This window comes from Monodelphis domestica, chromosome 6 (assembly GCF_027887165.1).
Source record: "Monodelphis domestica isolate mMonDom1 chromosome 6, mMonDom1.pri, whole genome shotgun sequence".
NCBI classification, from domain to species: Eukaryota; Metazoa; Chordata; class Mammalia; order Didelphimorphia; family Didelphidae; genus Monodelphis; species Monodelphis domestica.
Window position 1 is genome coordinate 233,586,598 of NC_077232.1, and position 25,821 is coordinate 233,612,418.

General features: G+C 36.2%; 1 protein-coding gene and 1 long non-coding RNA gene across 11 annotated transcripts in view; one reads left to right on the forward strand and one right to left on the reverse strand.

Moving 5' to 3' along the window:
• The window catches only part of LOC107649301 (uncharacterized), a 165,187-nt gene that overhangs the window by 55,441 nt on the left and 83,925 nt on the right, over positions 1–25,821 (forward strand). The gene's annotated exons all lie outside the window — the stretch shown is intronic.
• The window catches only part of SORBS2 (sorbin and SH3 domain containing 2), a 515,172-nt gene continuing 509,339 nt past the window's right edge, over positions 19,989–25,821 (reverse strand). For all 10 annotated transcript variants that reach the window (XM_016423097.2, XM_056802972.1, XM_056802968.1 and 7 more), the window contains one exon: positions 19,989–22,543. In XM_016423097.2, coding sequence (XP_016278583.2) covers positions 22,482–22,543 — 62 coding nt within the window. In that variant the 3' untranslated portion in view covers positions 19,989–22,481. The remainder of the gene's footprint in view (positions 22,544–25,821) is intronic.

Consider the following 25,821-nt stretch of genomic DNA (forward strand, 5'->3'; position numbering starts at 1 on the left):
ATTTCATTGATTAATTAAGAAAAAATTTCCATGGTTACATGATTCATGTTCTTTCCCTTCCCTCCTCCTACCCCTGTTCCATAGCTAATGCTCAATTCCACTAGTTTTATGTGTGTCATTGATCAAGACCTATTTCCATATTATTGATATTTGCACTAGGGTGATCGTTTAGAGTCTACATATCCAATCATATCCCCATCAATCCATGTGATCAAGAAGTTGTTTTTCTTCTCTGTTTCTACTCCCACAGTTCTTTCTCTGGATATGGATAACAACCCTTCTTATAGCTCCCTCAGACTTGTCCTGGATCATTGCATTGCTGCAAGTAGAGATGTCCATTACATTTGATTGTACCACAGTGTAGCTGTCTCTGTGTATAATGTTCTCCTGGTTCTGCTCATTTCACTTTGTATCAATTCCTGCAGATCATTCCAGTTCACATGGAACTCTTCTAGTTCATTATTCCTTTTGGCACAATAGTATTCCATCGCCAACAGATACCACAATTTGTTCAGCGATTCTCCAATCGAAGGCTATCCCCTCATTTTCCAATTTTTTTGCCATCACAAAGAGTGTGGCTATAAATATTTGTGTACAAGTCTTTTTCCTTATTATCTCCTTTGGGTATAATCCGAGCAGTGGTATGCCTGGATCAAAGGACAGATAATCTTTTAAAGCTCTTTGGGTATAGTTCCAAATTGCCCTCCACAATGGTAGGATCAATTCACAACTCTACCAGCAGTGTATTAATGTCCCAATTTTGCCACAACCCCATCAACATTTATTATTTTTGTTTGTTGTCATGTTAGCCAGTCTGCTATGTGTGAAGTGGTACCTCAGAGTTGTTTTGATTTGCATTTCTATAATTATAAAAGATTTAGAACATTTTTTCATGTGCTTATTGATAATTTTGACTTCTTTATCTGAAAATTGCCTATTCATGTGCCTTGCCCATTTGTCAATTGGAGAATGGCTTGGTATTTTGTACAATTGAGTCAGCTCCTTATATATTTGAGTAATTAGGCAGAGGTTTGTGCTATAAAGATTTTTTTCCAATTTGTTGCTTCTTTTCTAATTTTGGTTGCATTAGTTTTGTTTGTACAAAACCTTTTTAATTTAATGTCATCAAAATTATTTATTTTATATTTTGTAATTTTTTCTAACCTTTGCTTAGTCTTGAAATCTTTTCTTTCCTAAAGATCTGACAGATATACTATTCTGTGTTTGCCTAATTTACTTATAGTTTCCTTTATATTCAAGTCATTCACCCATTATGAATTTATCCTGATGTAGGGTGTGAGATGTTAATCTAAACCTAATCTCTCCCATACTGGTTTCCAATTTTCCTAGCAATTTTTGTCAAATAGTGGATTTTTGTCCCCAAATCTGGGCTCTTTGGATTTATCATACACTATCTTGCTGAGGTCATTTACCTCAAGTCTATTCCACTGATCCTCCCTTCTGTCTCTTAGCCAGTACCATATTGTTTTGACAATCACTGCTTTATAGTACAGTTTAAGATCTGATACTGCTAGGCCCTTCCCCACATTTTTTTTCATTATTTCCCTTGATATTCTTGATTTGTTGTGCTTCCAAATGAACTTTGTTATGTTTTTTTCTAATTCAGTAAAAAAGAAAAATTTCTTGGTAGTTTGATAGGTATGACATTGAATAAGTAAATTAATTTGGGTAGGATTGTCATTTTTATTATGTTAGCTTATCCTACCCATGAGCAATTAATGTTTTCCCAATTGTTTAGATCTAATTTTAATTGTGGGAAAGTGTTTATAATTCCTGTGTTTGCCTTGGCAAATAGATTCCCAAGTATTTTATATTGTCTAGGGTGATTTTAAATGGAATTTCTCTTTTTAAAGCTTACTGTCAGGATGTTTTGGAAATATATAGAAATGCTGATGATTTATGGGGATGTATTTTGTATCCTGCAATTTTGCTAAAGTTGTTGATTATTTCCACTAGCTTTTTAGTTGATTCTCTAGGATTCTTTAAGTAGACCATCATATCATCTGCAAAAAATGATAGCTTGGTCTCCTCATTACCTATTTTAATGCCTTAAATTTCTTTTTCTTTTCTAATTGCTTCTAGTACAATGCTAAATAATAGAGGTGATAATGGGCATCCTTGTTTCACTCCTGATCTTATTGGGAATGCATCTAGTTAATCCTCATTGCAGATGATGTTTGCTGATGGTTTTAGAAATATAATATTTATTCTTCTTCTATTCCTATGCTTTCTAGTGTTTTCAATATGAATGAGTGTTGTATTTTTGTCAAAGGCTTTTTCTGCATCTATTGAGATAATCATGTGATTTTTTTGGTTTGCTTATTGATATGGTCTTTTTGCTAGTATTCTATTTAAAGTTTTTGCATCTATGTTCATTAAGGAGATTGTTTTATAGTTTTCTTTCTCTGTTTTTGATCTGCCTGGCTTTGGGATTAGTACCATATTTGTGTCATAAAAGGAATTTGGTAGAACTCTTTCTTTGATCATTTTGTCAAATAGTTTGTATAATATTGGGATTAGTTGTTCTTTAAATGCTTGATAGAATTCATTTGTGCATCCATCTGGCCCTGGAGATTTTTTCTTAGGGAGTTCTTTGATGGCTTGTTCAATTTCTTTATCTGAGATGGGATTATTTAAGCATTCTATTTCTTCTTCTGTTAATCTAGACAATTGATGTTTATTGATAACACCTAGATTGCCATATTTATTGGCATATAATTGAGCAAAATAGTTTTTAATGATTGCCTTAATTTCCTCTTCATTAGAAATAAGGTCTCCCTTTTCATCTTTGATACTGTTAATTTGGTTTTCTTCTTTCCTTTTTTATTAGATTAATCAGCACTCTGTCTATTTTGTTTTTTTCCTCAAAGTAACAGCTTCTAGTCATTTTATTAATTCAACAGTTCTTTTGATTTAGATTTTATTAATTACTCATTAGGATTTCTAATTTAGTCTTTATCTGGGGATTTTAAATTTGTTCTTTTTCTAGTTTTTTAATTTGCATGCCCAATTCATTGACCTCTGCTCTTCTTAATTTGTTAATATATATACACTGAAGTATATATATATTTCCCCCTGATTACTGCTTTGGCTGCATCTCATAGATTTTGATAGGATGTCTCATCACTGTCATTCTCTTCAATTAAGTTATTGTTTCTTTGATTTGCTCTTTAACTGATTTTGAAGAATCTGATTTAATTTCCAATTAATTTTTGATTTGCCTCCCCATGTACCCTCATTAATTATTATTTTTTTGCATTATGGTCTGAAAAGATTGCATTTATTATTTCTCTCTTTTGCACTTGTTTGTCATGTTTTTATGCCCATGTACATGTGAATGTATCATGTGCTGCTAAAAAGAAGGTGTATTCCTTTGTTCCTATTTATTTTTCTCCACATATCTATTAACTATTTTTTCTAAGATTTCATTCACATCTCTTACCTCTTAAAAAAATTTTTTTTTGGTTTGATTTATCTAGATCTGATAGAGGAAGGTTCAGGTATCCTACTAGCATAGTTTTAGTATCTACTTTCTCCTTTAAAAATTTGAATTCTATACCATTTGGGGCATACATGTTGGGTGCTGATATTTCCTCATTGTCTATACTGCCTTTTATCAGGATATAATTATCTTCCCTATCTCTTTTAATCAGATTCATTTTTATCATAGATCTCTAAGAGGTAACTAGTAGCTCAGTGGATAGAATGCTGTGCCTAGAGTCAGGAAAACCAGAGTTAAAATTTGACCTTCAACATTTTTTTGCTGTATGATGCTTGGCAAGCCACTTTACCTTTGTTTGCCTCAATTTCTTCTTCATAAGCACCTGCTTTGAAGAGTTGTTATAAGCAACAAATGAGAATTAGTGAAAAGTGATTAGCCCTACACCTGTCGCAGAATAGGTGCTACATAAATGCTTATTCCCTCCCTCCCCCCCCTTCCTCCTTGGGGTCCAGTTGACCTCTGGTAAAGAAATCCTGCTCTGTTCAGATGCCTCTAAAATCTATAAATCTATGCCTGACTTCTCCACTGTCTTCCCATCTTAGATACCTGTTTTCTGATACCTAAAACTGGAAAACTTATAAACATTTATCATAGTAAATTAGTGGATATGTTAGGAAGATATGAGTACAAGTTTAGTCTTCTTCATGTATTATATGTGTTACCCTGGACCAGTCACTTAACTTTCTGCTGCAGTTTCCTCAACTGTAAAACAATGGATAATATACTAGCACCTATATTATAGGGTTGTTGTGAAGATTAAGTAAAATAATTATAAGACACTTAGCACAGTCCCCAATATATAGTAGATGCTCAAGAAATCCTTATGTCCTTCCTTCCAAACCAAATCAATTTCATATGCTTCTCCCTACCTCCTTACTTCTGTTGCTGTAACCACCATTATGTCATTCATCCATCTTTAAAACCTCATATCATTGCAGGTTCTACATTGAATTATTTGACAATAATAAAATCCAACTAATTTTTACTTGGAAAATACCTTTTACAATCTGATCCCTCACAGTTCCATTATTGAAAGCTATCTTACATCTCATCTGGACTATTACAAGAACAACTGTCTTGTCTTTTTGTGAGTAACCTGTCCCTTTCCCCTCTATCTCCTACAACACTGCCAAAATACTTTTCAGATGCATTGATTTGATCATATAACTTTTCTGCTAAAGAAATACCCTATAAAGTTTATTTCTGTAAAATCTGTGGTATTTGTCTCCTCTTTTTTTCTTTATCAATTAGTTTATGTCCTCAGACAACAAGAGCCTAGTAAGAGGCATTCCAGACTCCATTCTTTTCTACCTCCTCCAATCTAGTCTACTTTTCCTAGTGCCCAAATCTTGTTAAGCCATTTCTCTGTAACTATCCCTCTAGTTCTTCTATATTGCCAATGGGCATTTCAGGCTTTCATTGATTTGGTTCCATTTTTTAGCTTTATCTAATATTGCTTAGGGCAGCTGAGTGGCACAATGGATTGAGTGCTGAGCCTAAAGTAAAGAAGTTCTACCTGAATTAAAATCTGACCACAGATACTTAGTAGCTGTGTGCCCTTGGCAAGTCATTTAACTTTGTTTGACTCAGTTTCCTTCTATATAAAATGAGTTTGAGAAGGAAATAACAAACTACTCCAGTATCTTTGCTAAGAAAATCCAAAATGGGACCAAGAAGAGTTGAACATAACTGAAAAATGACTGAACAACAAAAACATTGCTCAAGAGGCAGCTAGTTGGTGCAATGGATTTGAAATGAGGAAGACAGGAGTACAAATCCTCTCTGAGACATTAACGAGGTGAGTCAGATCAAGTCACTTAACATCTTTCTTAGTTGTTGACTATGGAAAGGCAAAAATGGATGAATTTTGAGTGCTCTAGTATATTGATCCTTTGGTCCAGAGAAAAGTAAACTGAATATTCTTCATGCTGGCAGGGAACAATTTCTCTCATTAGGGCAATTAAAACCACCATACAAGAAAGCATATAGTCTCTGAAATTAATTAAATATATTAATTGAGTAGAATTGTCTTATTCCAATGTTATTTTTGCAGAGATATTATCCAATTATTTAATGGTTGTTTAATGACAAATGTACCCACAACTCAGGATATATGGCATTACAAAAATAAGTCCATGAGTCTCTTCCATTCAACATCTAGAGATCAGTTTATTGTTGGGTCTAGAGTCAAAAGGACTCATCTTTCTGGGTTTAAATCTGGCCTCAGATACTTACTAGCTATGTGACCCTGGGCAAGTGATTTAACCCTATTTGCCCGAGTTTCTCATTACTAAATGATCTGGAGAAGGATCCACTCTACTGTCTTTGCTAAAAAAACCCAAATGGCGATCATGAAGAATCAGACACAACTGAACAACAACAAATTTATTGAAAATTCATCACTTGCAATTCATTAATAGCTTTTGGAGAAGAAAAAAGGAAATGAATGGCTTAGTCCATAGCTGGCTCAGTAGATAGTGTCAGGCCTGGAGATGGGAAGTCCTGAATTGTGGATGAATCTCAGGAGGGTCTAATTCCATGAAAATTTCAGAGCAAATTATAAATTAAGATTTATACAGATTTAATAAAGGTGATGATGGAAAAGAGTGGAGACAACTAGGGTCTGATTAAGTAGTAATAGTAAAGTTTACCTAAGATTTAGATCTTTGCTTGTTCCTAGATATTTATGTTTCTTTTAAAATTGTACTTTCTTTTAGACATAGTGTTATATTAATACAATTAATTATATTTTAATTATATGTGATTATATGAAGTATATGTTACATATAATTATAAATAATCATTTATGCTTAACTGTCTTAATTTAAAAAAAAACCTTTATTTTTATTGAAAATAATGAAAGGCAACATGACATAATGAATAGGCAATTGACCTTGGAGTCAGAAAGACCTGAGTTCAGTTTTGCCATTGGCAGACATACTATATGTGTGATCCTGTGCAAGTCACTTAACTTTTTAGTACCTTGGTTAGTTTTCTAAAACTTTAAGTTGCAGTTAGTTACCTTCCTTTATTGGTAAAGAGTTTCTCCATTGTGACTCTCTTAAACCAATGAAGTCACAAGTCTAGTCTCTTCCCACTTTTACCCCCAATAAAAATTACTTAAAGACTGACAAATTGTTTTAAACACATGATTTCATTTGAAGAAGATGCTGGAGTAAATTAGACTTTGCTAACTGATGGTAGTGGCTTGCTACATCTAAGTCTGTTTCTGGTCATGCTTCACTTTACTTCCTGACTATCTCCTTTGTTTTTATTTTTTACATTTAATATATTTTATTTATTTCATTAAATATTTCCAAATTACATTAAAATTTTTAACATATATTTTTAAAAATTTGAGTTCCTAATTCAGTCTCTCCTTCCTATTACTCCTTGAGAAGGCAAGCCATACGATATCAATCATACCTGTAAAGTTATGTTCTGGGAGCCATCAAAGACCACACTGTTAGTCATGGTCACACATGGAAACTGGGGACTGCAAAGCAGCCCCCAGGAAGGATGGAAACATCCACTGAAACCCCCCTAAGTGACTTTTCTTATTAACATCCCCTTATAATTGGAATTGCTATGATTATTTTTCTTACTGACATGTTGATTCTACTCTCTGACCCTGCACTTAGCAACAATGCTTTGTTGACTATCTCCTTAAGCTTCTTGTCTGTTGTTAGGTTCTATGGAAAATGTATGTTGAGAATGAAATTGTGTGCCAAATATATGTGTGATCATGAGGGTATGAAATAAAACTAAGCCTTAGCCAAGGTGGAGTAGTTTATCCTGTGAAACCTGTGCTGTGGGTTGAATAGAAAGCTGTGTCCCATCCATTATTACACCAACACTGTCCCACCTCCAAGACCCCATCCCCTGTGGGAGACTGGACCACCCCACTGCAGTTATGGAAGACATATTTTAATATTAGCCATATTACAAAAGAAAACACATACAAACACCCCAAGAAAAAATAAAGTAAAAGAAGAGTATGTTTCAAACTGCACTCAGAGTTGACCAGTTTTTTCCTTGTAGGTAGATAGCATTTCTCATGATGAAAATGATGGATTCTTTGTAATTTTTTAGATTTACCTGATATTGTCTACTACCATGCCATCTGGGACAGAAATTGATTCTGTAATGGGTCTTGGAAATGATATCAGTCTCTTTCTCTATGAGTACACTTACCATCCCTATGACTTTTCTGTTTAAAATGCTCCTCCATTTCCTCCACTCCTCTAAATAGATTCTTGCCTCTATTTCAATGTGAGTCCCTTGTGCATAGAGGCTCTTATCTTTTTTATATTCAGGATTTAGTGAGTAGCACGGTCCTTGGCTTTTGTTTTTTCTAGAATTAAATTATTGATTCCATCTTGACCATCTTAGTGTTGATAAAGGCTTGATTCCAATGTCACTAGGAAATAAAAACTCAATGATCATGTAAAGTGATGACCTCCATATCCTTTACTTCCTTTCAGTCTTTGTAGTCACTTGTGATAACAACATGAGTTTCTTCTATGAACATATAAAGGGGACATAATTAGATCATGTTTCTAATACCTCTAGTTTGAATGATCTTGAATTCTCAGAAAGCTGGAGTGAAGCATCACTACAGAGAATTGCTCCATTTGCCTGCTCTCCTCCAAAGTGAACCAGGAGAAGACTTCTTGGGGTAGTTTCAGGAGAACCTATCCTTTTACCAATGAGTTGCACTATTGAACTGAATGGACCATGATGACAATGTAAAATTTTGTTCATGCAGCTTGAGGTAGATAAGAGGCTAAAATTTTGAAGAAAGCAGTATTTTTTTTTCATTAGAATCTAAGCTCCTTGAAGGCAGGGACTTTCTCCCCTTTGGATTCGTATCCCCAGAGACTGGCACAGTGCTTGACATTTAGTAGATGATAAATCCTTTTCAATGAATTCTGTCTAAAATTTGAAATATGAATCAATAAGTTGTTATTGAATATCTTATGTGCCAGGCAGTATGCAAGGCACTGGGGACACAAGTTGAAAGAATTAAGTCTTAACTCATTCTAATAGGCATATGCATAATATATGGAAAATAAATAAAAAATAAATCCCAAACAGTTAAATGCAAGAAAAATTGGGAAGGAAGGCACTATCAGTTAGGGGTCAAGAAAGGCTTTGTGTAGCATGAACTATATCTTGAAGGAAGCAACCATGATTCTCTGAGGTCAATGTATTCAGGAATGAAGAAAGGACAATAGAAAGTCCTAGAAGTGGGGGGTGGAGTTTGGTGTGTGAGGAACAGAGAGAAGGCCAGTTTGACTGGATTATAGAGTCTGGGAGGAGTAATGTTCACTGAGGCTGGAAAGATGGGTTCAGTCCAAGCTATAGAGGCTTTAAAAATAAAAACCAAGGAATTTAAGCTTACCATACAGAGAATGGGGAGCAATTAGAGTTAATTAAGCAGGTAGGTGGCATCATAGTGCACAGATTACCAGTCCTTGAGTCAGAAAGATTCATCTCCTCGACTTGAAATCCAACCTTAGATACTAATAAGCTTGTGTGACACTAGACAAGTCACTTAACCCCATTTGCCTCAGTTTTCTCATCTGTAAAATGAGTTAGATAAGGAAATGGTAAATCATTATAGTATCTTTATCAAGAAAACCCCAAATAGAGTCATGAAGAGCCAGATAGGACTGAAAAACAACTCAACAACAAAGAGTTGATTGATTATGGCTATGAAATGGTCATATCTGCATTTAAAGAAATTATTTTGGCTGCAATGTATAGGATGAGATAGAATGGTGAGAAACAAGTCAGGAGACTAAAACTAGAAACTAGGAAAACTAGAAACTAAAACTAAAAGTAGAAAAAAACTAGGAGAGAGGTGATGAAGGCTTGGATTAAGGTGGTAACTTTGGAGTAGAGAGAAGGTGTAATTTTAAGTGATGTTTTCCAAGTAGAAACTGCAAGATTTGGCAACAGGTTGAATTGGGGGATTGGAGACTAGAGAGATGAGGATAATGTCAAGTGTACAAACCCAGGATTTAGGAAGGATGGTGATACCCTCAACAAAAAAAGGAAAATTTGGAAAAGGAAAAGAGTGTGGGAAAATATAATAAGTTCAGTTTAGGTTTTCAATAAAAAAGAACTTTTATTTTTGTGTCCAAGATAGCATTTTCATGCTTATAGCTCTCTCACTAATGTCTTATCATTTCATTATTTTTTCCAAATTTATTTCCAGACATCCTGGTATAAATCCTACCCACTAGAACAACATAATGACAGGTCAATATGAGCACAGTCATAGATCACAGGATCTGCAGATTTTCTTGTTATTACTGAAATCTATCCCAGTTGTGCCAAACAAATGAGAGAAAAAAAAATGACCATTGAAAAGGTATTTCTCTTTATCCTTAGAAAGAGAAGAAAAAAAGAGGCTTCCCTCTCTGAAGTAAATTCAGTCAACTTCCAAATATAAAAGTAGGTCACCTCATCTCTGTATCATCATTGTTGGGAAGCATGCCATGGTTTTGATGCACAGCTGTCCAGCAATTTGTCTTTGGTGAAAGAATTCTGATCGCCATGCTAATCCATCTGCCGGCATCTGCTGAAGCATCTTGTTGGATCATTTGACAGATGATGGAAGGGGTGTGTGTGTGTGTGTGTGTGTGTGTGTGTGTGTGTGTGTGTGAGAGAGAGAGAGAGAGAGAGAGAGAGAGAGAGAGAGAAAGAAAGAGAGAGAGAGTATATGTGTGAGAGAGTGATGAACAGTTTGCATATTTTCTAGATAACTTTGGGCTCAAAGTTCAAAAACATTCTTAAATTAAGAGGGAAAAAACCTCTAATGGAGAAAGTGGGGAAGCTATTTTGGAGGCCTGGACAGAAACCCTTTGAACAAATATTACCACTGTTTATCCTAGGGACCAAGCCAAAGATAAACGTACCACTTCTAATGCATTTCTGTCTGTCAGGAAACAGAGTTCTTGTTGAGACATTAGGGAAAGAATGCGAGTTATTTGTGGGGGAAGCCCAGGCTATCTGTGATTTTGATACAGCTTCTAACAACTGGGCAGTATGTATCAGAGTAGCACTTAGAGTACCTTGTTCCTATTATAGAAGGAGAAAATAGAGAAGCAGGGGAGGGGAGAAAAACAGAAATGGAAGAAGTATAAAAAGGAAGATTGAGGGAGGAAGAAACAGAAATGGGAGAAGGAAGAATCAAAAGAAGGGAAGAGGTATTTGAGAGGAAAAAAGATAAGAAAAATGAGTCAAAGGAGGAGGAAGGAGAAGAAGCAAAGCCAATGAATAGCTTCAGTTCAATCCATGGTAACATCTCAATCTCTTGATAGTGTTATGGGATCTCTTGTTAAACTGGCTTCACTAAGAGATAGGTTCAGCAATCCAGGTTAGTTTAGTGGACTCACTGGACTGAAGCACACTTGGGTTTGGTTATTTTTCTGGGAGGGGGGCTGATCTTCCTAACTAGCAATGCTTCAGTGGGTCAGCAAGAAGCCTTGTGCCTGACTGTAATATTTATTAATGTTCATTGGTACAGGGGAAGACACACTAACTCTGGAGTCCAATCCCAACTGTTATGGGTCATGTGTTCTAATACCATTATTTTGCGAAGGAGGAAACCAAAAGATTGGTAGCTTTCTTTCTTTTTTTTTCTGGGCCATACATGTATTATCATGAAAAACATACTTCCATAGAAGTTATTGTAAAAGCACACTTATATAAAACCAAGACCCCAAATAAAACTGGAAATACACTGATGTGAAAGACAGTCTGCTTTGATCCACATCCATATGATTCCAACAGTTCTTTATAGAAAGGTGGAAACATTCCCTGTTATAAGTCCAAAATTGTCCCATATCATTGCATTGCTGAGAATAGCCAAGTTTTCACAGTTGATCATTGTACAATATTGCTGTTACTGTGCAAAATGTTCTCCTGGTTCTGCTTATTTTGTTCTGCTTCAATTCATGTAAATCTTTCCAGTTTTTTTCTGAAATCATCCTGCTCATAATTTCTTATAGCACAATAGTATTCCATTATCAAAATAGACCACAATTTTTTCAGCTATTCCCCAACTGATGGACATCCCCTTGATTTCTAATTCCTTGCCAGCACAAAAAGAACTGCTGTAATATTTTTTTTTACAAGTAGGTCCTTTCCTCCTTTTATTATCTCTTTGGGATACAGACTCAGTAGTGTTATTTCTGGATCGAAAGATGTATGCACAATTTTATGGTCCTTTAGACATAGTTCCAAATTGCCTTCCAGAATGATTGGATCTGTTCACAACTCTACCAACTATGCATTAGTGTCAATTGGTAGTTTCCTATTGGGAATAGGGTTATCTCTCCATGAACCAAAACTGATTTTCTGCTTAATAAGAGGTGACTCCTCCCTTCTCCCAGTAATTCTCAAAGTCTACCCTGGTGCTTAGAATTCAGAATTTTGACTCCAGGTCCTATTAAAGAACAGGCTATAGAAACTCTGGCAAGAAAGGAAAGCAATGACCCCAGGTTAGGACTGGGGCAAATAAAGTGACTGCCTTGTTTTTTCTCACTCAGTACTCTATGTCTTACCTCCATGTCTTTGTAGCCTGTGCTCAATGCCTGAAGTGTACTCTCCTTACTCCTCTACCCCTTAAAATCCCTAGTTTCTCTCAAGACTCAGTTCAAGTCCCACTTTCTATGTGAAGCCTTTTCTGATTCCTCTGACTTCTTATGTCTTTTCCCTAAAAACAAAACAAAAACGATCTTATATTTATTTTGTAAGTATTTGTGTTTGCATATATTGTCTTCCCAGATAGAATATAAGCTCCTTCAGGGAAAAGTCTGTTTGATTTTTGTCTTCTTATCTTGACTGCCTAGCACAGTTTCTGGCACACAGACACTGAGAAAATGCTTACTGATCATTTTGGTATTAAGTTCCTTCTCTTTAAAAGCCTTTAAGCAAAGGCTGGATGTCATTCATGTTGTACAGGGGATCTTTGCTCCATTATTTTACATTTCTACCTCTGAGAGACTAACCTCATTGGTAGAAAAGCAAAACAGGATAATGTAGGACAAAATAGGGTGACTCAGAACAATGGGAGTTGAATTGTTCTGCCTTCTTTCTGTTGATAGTTTTCCCATTTGTGTCAAGGAGGAGTCTTGTCCCTTCAATGGTCTTCCTCTTGAGCCCAGCCCAAATTGTTGTTGTCTTTTGATCCTTCATTAAAAGAGGACCAATGGCATTATGGGTGGTCTCTTGACTTGCTAGTGAATTGGATTTAAGTGAGACAGTTACACAAAGTCATCAGCCTCACTCTTTCAGAATCATCGAAGTCTGTAAGGCAAGACATAAAAGTCAGGATGATTGATGATGATTCAGGATGCAGTGTTTGACCTTGGAATCTTTGACCCCAATATAACTTGAATAAAATTCCTTTGGCCTTTAGAATATATTATAAACTTCTTTTCATATTGGCCTTAACTTTCCAGATACTGCTCACGTTGGATCTTGCCATTATTTTGAATTTATCTTTAGCAACCTATTTCCATTTCATCTCTTAAATAGAACATGTCCTTTTGAATGTCTTTGGACCTTCTGGTTCTGACTTCAATTTCATTAGATACTACCCTCTTCTTTGTCATCAAAATCAATTGAAACACCATTATCAGAATTTCAACCTTCATAACTTCATGTTTCTGGAATTGACTTTCCTTTATGGCCTCGTGCCATGGGATCTGTGAACATTTTGACATATTCTTCTAAACTCAAGGGCATATGATGAAATATATTCAGGATCCTTCCTTCTCTTCTGCTTTCCTAATTTATCACAAACTCCCAAGATTCCCATCACTTCTACAACACCAAGCAAATCTTCTATACAAGTATGAACATACATAGCAGGGTAGGCAGAGCAGTTGGACTCATAGGACAGAAAGGGAACAGCTTCTTCATCAGTGGAATTGAGGCTCACACTAACCTTTCTTCTGTCTTGAGATTGCCTCTAGGTATGACTTAAAAACTTGGTAAATTCTCTTTCACTCAGACTGGTCCTTATGTTGTTTTTATAGAGACTTTTTTTTTTTGGGAAGGGGTGTAAGGAAAAGGTAACAAGCAGGACACACAGAGATAGCATGATATGTTGGCAGAGTTTTAGTTTTCTTTCTTTGTATTTATATTTGAATGAGGCTTCTTTACAGTTCTCTGGGAGGGACAACCAGGAACATGACTGAAGTCTATGTTCCTTTGATTATCTATGACTCTGTTGAGTTGTTGCTCCAGGGTCTGGATGCAGGTTTTGGCACTGGGGAATATAAATAATAATAACCTGGTTCAGCTGAGAGTAGCCTATCTATCTGTGATGGCTGAGCCCATTTCCTCTTCTCTTTGATATATACCTTTTGGCAGAAACTAGGGTGTAAGCGTTTTGCCAGTAGCATCTCACAAAACTTTATTGATGAAGATGAATATAAAATAATGGCAATGTCTCATATGAATAGTGTCTAGAAAATTAAGGCCATTGTGAAATGAAATTTACAAAATATTCTAAAGGTCCTAAAAGGAAAAGTTGACCACCAAGGCCACCTATTGCATATACTGGAATTATAGAATCTTGGAATCTCAGAACAAGAAGGAACCTCAGTGGCCTATAACCTTGTCCACAAGTGATCCCTCCAATGAGTGGGGAGGGGGTTTAGTTTCTTCTACAGAAATCACTTCTACTTTTGGACAACATTAGTTATTCAGAAGTTTCCCCTTATATATGAATCTTATATCTAGTATTTCCTCATATCTAAATCTTCCTTCTACCATTGTTCTAAGTCCATATCTTTCTGGGGAGAAGCAACACAAACCTAATCCTCCCTCTTGTGGTGGCTTAAAGAGCCTTTCAGTACTTTATTAATATTCTTCATTTTGACTATCAATAATCTATTCTGGATTGCCACTTTTTTTATTCTCACCCTCCAGTCCAAGGAATATTGCCCTTGGCTTGAAAAGCAGAACAAAATAAAAGTTAAACATTACTTTTATTTTCCCCATCAGTTATCATGATTTCATCCACCACCAGCTAGGGGCTTGTTTCGTTTTGGATCCTCCTTCCCTCACTGCAATCAAACATTTTCCCTTTGTCCTTAACTATCCTCATCGATTTCTGTTCATTCTAAGCTTTAGTTCTCTTAACATTATTTCTAAGTGAATTTGCCATACTTTTGTATTCATCATCCATTAATTATTTTTGCTTCCATCTTTTGCATGCCTTTTAAAAAATCTGTATTATTAGATGAATTCTCTATGTAGTCACATCTGTCTCACAAGACAATTCTCTCCTTTCTTCCTTTTAGGAATATTTTCTTATTGGGTCTTTAGAATTTTATTCCTTATTTTTCATCTATCTTCCTTTTATGGAATTTTAGCTCATGTAATCCTACTTGCATTTTTCTCTCAATGCTTTGAAATCTTCTTCCTATTTCCCATCCACCCCTGACCTCCTCCTCATGTCAAAGCACATATTAGCAGACTGTTCCCAGCTTTCCTTTCCTTCTCTGTAACATATTTTAAGATGGTGTGGCAACTTTCCATCATTTTAATTCCAGCAACTGTTTTTTCTTTGTCTTGTGAGATCAGATCCAGAAGAGATATTCTCTTCACTGGTTCTCCTACTATTTGAAAGATAAAATTATAATTAAAGCCATTCAGGAAGTTAGTAGCTCCTTTCCTTTGGCGAGAAAGAGCTGTACAGCAGATGTCTAGATAACTGGTCTTCTGTTATAACTCAGAGCAATTTAATGATCTGCTTCTCAACTTATTTACTTTTGTAATATACTCCAATGGCAATATTGCTTTTATTTTTGTCTCCATTCTTTCTACTCATATTATTTGTGCCTGGTAACCCTTCTCTATTTCCTTTGATGACCTCACAAAAATTATATTTTTAATTATATGAATGATTTTGTCTTTTTTACCTCAGGATCCCTTTCTACTCTTAAAATTATGAAGAACCCAAGACTTTTTTAAGTGTGGGTTTTTTATTTCATCCATTGGTATTTAATGTATAAAAATATAAACATTAACATTTTTATTAAAGTCCTTTTGATTCTATGGAACCCCTAAAAGGAATACAAAAGGGGAACATACTTTGAGGACAATTAAAACATACAAAGCTATTCATCTCCTAATTGCCTTTTAAAATTTTATTAAAATTTTTTTTTCTATTTGCCCTTTAAAAATTTATCTTATTCCTTCTGAATCAGTTATAAAATCACCATAGTTCTCCATTTCTAAAGTGAGGAGATTGAACTAGATGAACTTTATGCCTTTAAGTCTATGATCCTAAATCTCAGTGATATCTGTGATATAATTTCTCCTCTCCAAGCCTCAATCTCCTTATGTATAAAATAGGAATAAGAATAGTGGAACCATTTATAATACAAGAGTATGACAAGAAAATTACTCAGTGAGTCTTAAATCTTTAGTGGATCCATAAGTATCTGCACGAATAATCTCCTCCCTAGAACATTTCAGTCATACTGTCTCTTTCTGGATGATTCTTATCCCTATATTCCCCTATTATCTCCATAGTTGCTTCCCAATCCCCTATGCCAATGCAATGCATTGGAGCTCTCTTTAATTTCCTTTTGTATTTTCATGGTTAAAAGATCAATACTTGTTGATCATGTTATCCTTCTCTGTTCTTGAATGGCCAGCCCACCTCCTTTTCCTATTAATACATGTGCTTTGTGGTATCTTTTATGCCACTTTTTATACTAAGGCATGTGTAGACTAGATAAAAAGAAAACCCTTTGGATTAGTGCTACTTTGGAAATGTTGTTGCTACCTGCTTACTTCATTACTCAACTTCTTGGTTCTGTCTTCAATTGTTATTCTTAAATCATTCTGTTCTGAGTTGCAGCAGCAGCAAATCACTTACAGAACATTGACCTTAAAATTTTACTTTTTGTAGCAATGAGTAGCATGGTACCATTGAAAGTCCTGCCAAATTTCTCAAATGTGATCCATGCCAGGTCCCTTCAAATCTGGGTTTAGTTCATTGTCCATCAGTAGCATCTGTCCAAGATATGTGGACTCATGAACCAAGTTAATGGGTTGCTTCTTCAACTGTGTGCCATAATCTGGGCAATGTGTATTCTTATCCACTTTGTTTTTCCTGTATAGATTGCTAGACCTGTAATCTTTTTTAGAGTGTGTTTCATTAGGAAGAATCTCTAGTGTTGGACCAATTCACAAGTAGCAACTCCATAATCTTCATAGATCTCCATCTGTGTCAGTGGGGAATTCCACTTCCATTTCAACTTTGTGTAGGATATCTTGTCACCAATAAACATCTTTGGTGAGTGTATGTCTTCTTCTTCTTCTTTTTAAACCCTTACCTTCAATCTTGGAATCAATACTATATATTTGTTCCAAGGCAGAAGAGTGGTAAGGGCTAGGCAATGGGGGTTAAGTGACTTGCACAGGGTCACACAGCTGGGAAGTACTTGTCTGAGGCCAGATTTGAACGAGTGCACGTCTTTCTTGTTTTATGTCTTGCTTGTTGTTGATGCACAGGGCATCATTGAGCAATATTATCTACATGTTTATACATGACATAGAATATTGTATGATCTTTACATATACATGGCACAATTTGAGAAAAATCTATATTTTGCTTTGCAAAGTTATGTTTTTTTGTAATCAACAAGTGATAAGACCAAGATCTCTATTTGTTGGATCTCAGTCATATTTTTTGGGTAGTATGACTAGTAAGATGTGATTTGCTATAAAAATCATCTGTATAACTATTTGCTATCTTCTATTTTCATCAAGTATTTCTTATAAATATGAATAAAAGAGCATATGGCTTAATAGTTGGTGCTATTTTCTTGGTATTTCTTTAAATTTTTGAAAATAATAGTATTATTTGTAAACTTTTCCATTCTGTGGAATCTTGGTGTCTTTTTTTTTTAGCTACTTTGAAAATGAGTTTTGAGTGCCTCTTTCTCTCTCTCTGTCTCCTGCTCCTTACTCTCTGTTTCTGTCTCTCATCATTTTGCACCTGTAAGGTGCTATTACTGACAATGCTGGGATTTTCATGTACCAGTGTTTCTGAACAAAGAGGAGAGGGAGGAGAGATGTTAGAAGGGATAGACTATATTGAACTATTTAACTCTATTAGTATATAACTAGCCTGATTAGAAATTAGATCCATACTGTATTTCTAGCTGTAGAAAGTATTCAATTCTTTTGCTATTTCAGCCTTGGTTTCCTCTTCTGTGAAATAGAGATAATCATGCTTCTGCTTCCTATTTTATAGTGAATAGAAAAAGATTTTGAAAACCTTCAGACATTATATAAATATGAACTTTTATACTCAAATTCTTATCCTTATAGAGGCAGTAGTTGACCAAACAGTGGATCTAGAATTAGGAAGGACTGGATTTGAAGCCCATCTCAGATGTTGTGTTCATGAACAAGTAACTTATAGCTTAACTGAGCCTCAGTTTCCTCATGTGCAAAATGGGAAAGGAGCAATTCCTATAATACCTACATGAAGATATATATTTTTCAGAATCTGGGCATTAAGATAACATGATGCCATTTTAAAATAGGTTCTTGGGGGCTAACTTAATATGTAGTTATATTTAATTGAATGATCCTGGAATATCTTTCTTCTGAGGCATTGACAAAGATAAATCAAACAACTAGTGGTCACAGCAACAGAGGAGTGGTGTGACCCCAAACAGGTTCTTTCTGCTTGAAGTATTGTCATTGTCAGTGAGCATTCATTACCTAAGGACACGATCCATTTAGACCTATGGACTCTGCCAGGGAGAGCCAGGGAATTTGGGCTGTCCTATTGATGCTCTATAAGGGTTGTTGTTGAGAGTAGTTTGGTAGACTCGTTCTGAATCCCTGCCTACAGAGTTAAATAGCACCATGCCAATCTTGGGAGTCTAGCTCATTACTCAGAGTTTATGGTAATGGATTTTAGCTTACCTAGCTCATAAGGCTTCATCTTCATCAGTGAAATTAGCCAAATAATTTTATTTGCATTAAATTAATGTGCCCTTGAAATACAAATAGAATATTTTAATCTGAAACAATCTGTGAAGGAAAATCATCTAAATATTCCACCTTGTCCTCTAGTGGTGAAAAAAAAAAGATGGGCAACAAAAAGAAGAAATAAAGTGTAGTGATCCTCTCTCTTTTTTTCCTGCCAACAGACAACCAATACTCGGGTGAGGGTAATCAGGTCTTCATCCAGGGCAGGAAATTGACAAGGTTACTGATAGCCAGTGTAGTGTTCTCAGGAAAAAAAATAGGGGAGGATCCTAATGGTGGTGGTTGTAAGGCAGAGCTGTGATAGGTAAAGCCAGAGGCAAGATGCTCAGAGTGGAGGTAGGGGCAACTTAAATATCTCTCAGGGATCCTGAGGTGAAGGAGGTGTAATGGCAAGGTGACCAGCAATTTCTGGCTCTTTTGAGACATTGGTATGGAGGAGGTCCATTCTAGACCTAGTAAATATGTCCTCTCCATGCCAGTTCCCAATTAGGGAATATCTTTCCACACATCTCATTGTTTTGATCTGCAGTTCAAGGTGAGGTTCAACCTTGGGAAATTGGCCAGGGAAGGTAGATAACCCCTCAACCCCTCCTGCAGAGAGTCATGCTTTCTTGGGTATGCCAGTGCCTCTTAATTCCAAGAACTTTTTTATTCCCTTGAAGTTTTGCTTCTTACTTTCCTACTTTCCCACTGGCTTAAAAGTATGTTTGGGGACACCTTATGAGCCAAGAAGAGGCTCTTTTGAGGACAAATCATCCTGGGGAGTTGGATATGTTTTACTAGAACTAAAAGTGAAAGAAGTAGCCCCATAGTTTCTACTGGAGAGCTATCTTCCCCTTCTGGGGATGCCTCTGTCTTCTATGCCAAGGACGTTTTCTTTTCAAATTGTTTGTCTTTTCCAAGTGTCTAACTTTTTCTGAGAAATTATGTGCAGAGATGTGAGTTTGAGGCCACAACACACTTGGAAATTCCAAGGAAAGCCTCTTCTCAGTGTTCAGTCATGAGCCACCAAGGGCCATTATTGTGAAATGAGCAGTGCCATAGTCCAAGTCTGTTAAGTCTCCCCCCTCCCAGATCTGATAAGCAATTCCACTGGGTTATACGATCACTCAAAACCCATTTCCTTATTATTCATTTTTGTAAGAGAGTCATCTTCTAAAGCTTTTTTTAGATTTTAGATTTAACCTTTCCAGGCTCTAAAAGATAATGGAGAGAATATAAACATAAATTCTCATAACACCACTCAGCTCTGCTAATGCCTTTGGAAGAGGTAGAAATAGTGTTGAGTGCTAGATGTTTTAGCAGAAAATGCCACGAAATACTAGTTCATGAATAGCTCAAAATATTTCTTGAGCTTCTTTGGTGGCTTCTTTAGGGGCACCGTCTATCTCCACGTTTACAACAACAAAAGAGACCAAAGTAAGCACATTTTCTTTTAGTTTATGTGATCAAAGAGGATACAAATACACAATTCTTCTTCAGTTAACATAGCATTAAATACCAAGAAGAAAAGCTAAAGTGTACTCCAAGCAAAATTTATTAGAAGTCTATTCGAGAAAAAAAACACAGACCTTTGCTTGTAAGAATTCAATGACCTGAAAGCCAGGCGTGAAAAAAATTATTTTTCCCCCATCTTTTTAAAATCAGATACAGAGTAGAAACAGCATTTTTCTTAAATATTACAGGCAACAGATATGGAAGTCTTTTGTCATAAATGGCATCAAAGGTAGTTATTATAGGCATCCCTCAGCAAAGCTGCATGCGGCTGACCTAGCTGTGAGCCCCAAAGCCTTTGCAATAGAAATCTTGTCATGACTGCAGCATTAAGAAGAGTTGGCTGCACAAAGGTGTTTCTCCACCTTCTGATTAATGACATTTCTTTGTAATAAAGATATATACATACATTTCAATTTGGCTGCTAAGACCATTTTTAAAAATTTATAAAATTTTGCATAAATGCCAAGGAATTGCACTCTCAAAGTATGCATCATGATCCATGAGCCAGGAAAACCTGTCCAAAAGTTGTTTCTTGTTGGGTTTTTTGTTCTTTTCAGTTAGTGTAAGTGCGGGGTGAGGACTGAATAGGGAACTCTTTTTTTTTTCCCCCTTCTGTTACTCAACAACTAAATGGTTCTGTACAAAAGAGCAGTGAACATATGTACATTATTCTAGAGGCTATGTCCATTGTGGGCAAAAAAAATCAACCACTGACCACAGGTGAAAAGCCTTTAAAAGCCTGTCATTTATAAGGTGCCAAAGAATTCAAAAAGGAACAGCTCTTGTATAAAGTCATAAGAATTCTTGAGCCAGGTCTCTGAGTGAGTGTAACAGAGCCATCGTTCACTGTTATTCATTCCTGTGGGTTCTGGTTACCGGTTGATTACCATTTAGTGTGGTCTTAGGCTCACTGCACTTTGGATCTGGAACTTAGGTGATATAGAATGAGCCCTTCATTGAGCTAAGACTCAAACCTAGGTCTGATTCCAAGGTTGTTCTCTGCCGGACCTCAGGCTAATAAATTCCAAGTCTTGGGTCTCCCAAAGTGCCCAATTTAGGTTTAGGAAAGAATTTACACAAATACACACACTGGGAGACTCAGGCTCAACATACTCCTGTCTTCTGATACAGACACTATCCGGGCTTGAACCTTTGCAGAAATAAAATAAGTGGCGCATTCAAATAATTGCTTTGTTAAAGGGGAAAAAAGCAAAGCAAAACCCAAATACTTCTGATGTTTCTGAAGTGCTATATATATATATTTATTTTTATAAAATAATGCGTGCCTTCAGAGTCTAACATTTCCATAAATGTGCAACATATGCATATGTATTATATGTTCATATACAATCATGCATGTATATGGGCACATACATATGCAACATAATAAAAATAAAACCAGTTACATAGCTCTCGAAGATACTTTTTTGAGCATCTTGTTCAAGGGTCTAGGAATGAATCCTTGCACTAACACTGCTTTTATTTAAAATTTATCTGATAAATAAAACACTAACATCTCATAGTTCATGTTGCTGATGATTACATTTTTAATATAAAACAGCAATGCAACTTTAGAACACAACACTTTTTTTTCCTGTCCATCTTTTACCTCTTCTTTTCTCAAAGTTATTACTAAAGTTGTAAATTTTCTTACCATTCACACTTTTAAAAAGTTAAAAAAAGAAAACCCAAACCAACAAAAAGTCAAATCCCTAATCCCTGCAGGAAAACACTCCTATTGGAAAATTCAGATCCAAAAATAAAATTATAACTTGTCCAAGTGAAGCTTCCTACTCTCGCTGGAGTTTTTACAATCGCTGTGCATGTTATAGCCAGTAAGTGCAGGCAAAACAATCACTGGATTAGAGTTAAAATATATTGTCAACTAGAACAAGAGGCAAACTCGTGATGCAGCAAGGTGAAAGTAATGTATCCTGCCACACTAAGGATGTGGAAATGCAAACATCAGCTTGTCCTAGGGAAACACTATTTTCCAGCTGCCTAAAGGGAGGACTGAGAAGCTTATCTCCTAGAGCCTTTGATTAGAGGACCAGAAAAGCCTCTCTCTCTCTCTCTCTCTCTCTCTCTCTCTGAGAGACTTCTCTTTCGGTCTCCCAGATTTTATCCATTTTATTAAGTGTAATAAAGCTCCAGGTTCTGTTCTTGTGTTTCAAATTGTAAACGTTTAAAGCAGGAAACAGGAATAAGTACAGTTTATGGAAAAACCCTCCAGCCTCATCTCTCAAAGGCTTCATGGTGGCCGTAATACTGAGCTGCAAGGATGGAGATGGTGATGATGATGTTAGAAGCCTTCTGCTTGTGAAGCATGAAAACAGAAGGCCTGGGGAGCATGTTTTCCAAGCAATTTTATGTGGATGTATTGCTGAATTGCAGCATAAAAAGTAGAGAAAATAATTCACAGCCTCTTGACATAGTTTCCGGGGAAAGTACCAAAGAATTTGGTTCTTCTTGAGGTTCCTGAAAGTAAGAAGCAAGAAATGAAAGGGGGCACAACAATGAAACAATCATGGCATGCACGGGACCTTGAAGACACCTTTCCCACATCCAAGCCCTTGCTGGTAGAGAAACACCAGAGGCTTTGAAGAGGAGGGTGGGGAAAACCCATTTTAAGCCTAAAGAGCATCTTAGTAATTAGACTGAATCAGGTGACCATTCTGTATTACTACTGAATTTCACTTATTGGAAGCTTAACTATTTGGTACCCACTCAGATTCTAAATCCAAGTGACTGCAGTTAGATATCAGGTCTGGCTCTGATAGTGGGGTGGGAGGGCATTTCCTTATTGCTAGAAAATGGGACAATACAGAAGAGGGAATAGAGATATTTCTTAAAGCTCTACCTTCCAATATAATTCACCAAATGAGGTAGAAATCTTGTAATGTGGTGGTCTGTAGCTGGGAGATATAAGGGATGAAGCTTGGTAATATGGACAAAAGGGTCAATTTCCTTCTTCAATATAAAAGTAGCAGGGATATCAGGTGTGCCATTAATATCCAAATAAACATTTTTAACATCTTATTCAATTTGCTGAAGGCTATATCCTTCATTAAAAATCTCATTTGCTCAAACTCTTAACAAAATAGATTGACTTCAACAGGTTACACAAAGTCACCATATAAATGAGAGAAAATTGACTGAGTCAGGGAAGGGGTGAAAGGAGAAAAGGCACCACCAGCAGGTGTGATGTCTAAGTTATTAAAAATATTTCCATGCAATACTTAAACTTATTGCTAAATGAATATTCATTATTAATGCATTTGGCCTCGAGGATTTACTATCAAAGACCTTATAAAAATATCAGAGGCACTAAGTAACTTAGAATTTCCAGAACAAATATAAGCAAGATTATTAAAAGGAAGTATACTTTTCTTAGCCACTCACCTGAGTTTGCTGTCCAAGCTTTGCTACTGCCATGTAACCTCATTTTAATTTATTTGCCCTTCCTGGTTGCATAGAAATTATGATCAGATCTAGAGATCAATGAAGGCTGCAATTGTGGCCTTTCTCTTAGTGATAGAGGAACAGTATTGGTAATAGAAAGACCCTTAAATTGGGAGTCAAAAGTTCTAAATAAAAGATATGGCTCTACCTATTTTCTTGATTAGTCACCAAGAGCAAGTTGCTTTCTTTTCTCTTCTATAAAATGAGGATAATAATAGTTACACTATCTATAAGACTCATATTAAGAAGGGGAGGCAAAGAATGGATCAGGAAGATGGTGGTAGGAAGGGAAGAAATAAAGATAGAATAATCTAGTTCTCTTTTTATAACATGATATTGTCTTGCTTTCCTATGTGCCATCTTGTTATTTATTTATTCCCTCAGATATCCTCCAGTATCCTCTGCCCAAGTTCTCCTTTGGAGGCGTGGAGATTTGAATAGCTTTTTTGTCCTTTCTAATTTGAATTCCATCCCAGTGCTCAGGGGATGTAATTTATTACATTGCCTGTATTTTATTATATCTGTACTACAGTGAAGCTGCTCACTAAATGCTTAAAAGTAAGCACTGGAGACCAGGTATGGGAACACCTGCCTGTGGTCTTCTGCTACAGGACTGGGTCATTCACTGGAGTTTAGAAGTTTTGAGCATCAGTAGGGCCATAAACCTGATTGGGGGTTTAAATTAAATCTGGCACCATTATAGTGAGCCCTTGAGCGCTACCACACTGCCCAAAGGTAGAAAAACAGAGCAGGTCAGAACTTCTGAGCAGATCAGTAAAGGGACTGGCTCTTGAATGAGTGAGTGCTATACTTTCAGCCTGGGTGAGATAGGGAGAACTAGTCTCAAGGGGAACCCTCCCCCCCCCCTAGATTTTCATCTACATGAAAGGATCAACTGGTGAGCCTTTCATCCATTCTGTTTCCTTGTCTTATCTATGTTTTAGTACTCAATCATTATAGCATTTATATAACCAGACATTTATCCTGTTCATAAAATCTTAGTATTAGAAGATACTCAAGAGATCTTCTAATCCGAGGGGCACTTAACCATTTTTTGTTCATGGCTCCTCCTGTCAAATATTGTGAAATCTATAGATTCTTCATAGTAACACTTTTTATTTTTTTTTTATTTTTTTTAAACCCTTACCTTCCATCTTGGAGTCAATACTGTGTATTGGCTTCAAGGCAGAAGAGTGGTAAGGGCTAGGCAATGGGGGTCAAGTGACTTGCCCAGGGTCACACAGCTAGGAAGTGGCTGAGGCCAGATTTGAACCTAGGACCTCCTGTCTCTAGGGCTGGCTTTCAATCCACTGAGCTACCCAACTGCCCCCCCATAGTAACACTTTTAAAAGCATAAGATACATAGGATTACCAAAGCTCCATTTGTATTAAAATAAAGTTATCAAAATATATTTTAAATAAAAACAAGTCCATGAACCCCAGGCTTAGGAGTTCTGGGCTAGCCTAACAAGTCATTCCTGAGTTGAAATTCATCAAGTCCGAATTTCTGAGCTCAAGTGACTAGCCATTCCTACAGCAATAGGAACTACAGGCATATGCTGTCAGTGATTATTTTAAAGCATTTATTGAACACCTTTATTGTGGTATAGATGTAATAAAACACAGGCAATGTCATCCTTGAGCACTGGGATGGGAGTCGAATTAGAAAAAAAACTATTCAACTCTCTAAGCCTATAAAGGAGAATCTGGACAGAGAATACTGGAGAAATATTTTGTTGCAGTGGTTCAGTTGTGTCTGACTCTTTGTGACACAAGTTGGTATTTTCTTGGCAAAGATACTGGAGTGGTTTGCCATTTCCTTCTCCAGCTCATTTGACAAATGAGGAAACAGAGGCAAACAGGGTTAAGTGACTTGCCCAGGCTCACCCAGTTAGTACATGTCTGAGGCTGGTCAGAATCCAGGTCTTCTAGTCCAGGCCTTGGTCTTTATCCAGGGTGGCACCTAGCATCCCTACTGGAGAATATCTGAAGGCATAGATCTATAACGAGAGTGCACCTTTCTGACAAATGATCATCCCGACTCTACTTGAAGTCAGTAGGGAACCAATACTTCCAAGGCTGCCTGTTCTACTTTACTAAAGGTCTAATTTGGGGGGATTGAGGTTTTTTTTTTTTTTTTTACAAGCTCAAATCTTACTCTTTGCTTATTTATTTTTCTTCAGTAATGAGAAGTCTAAGGACTTTCCTAGTTGACCTTCTATTAGGAAACTAGATTGTGAAATCTTCATTGACTTGGAACTAGATGGGATAGTGTATTAAAAAAAGAGAGAGGT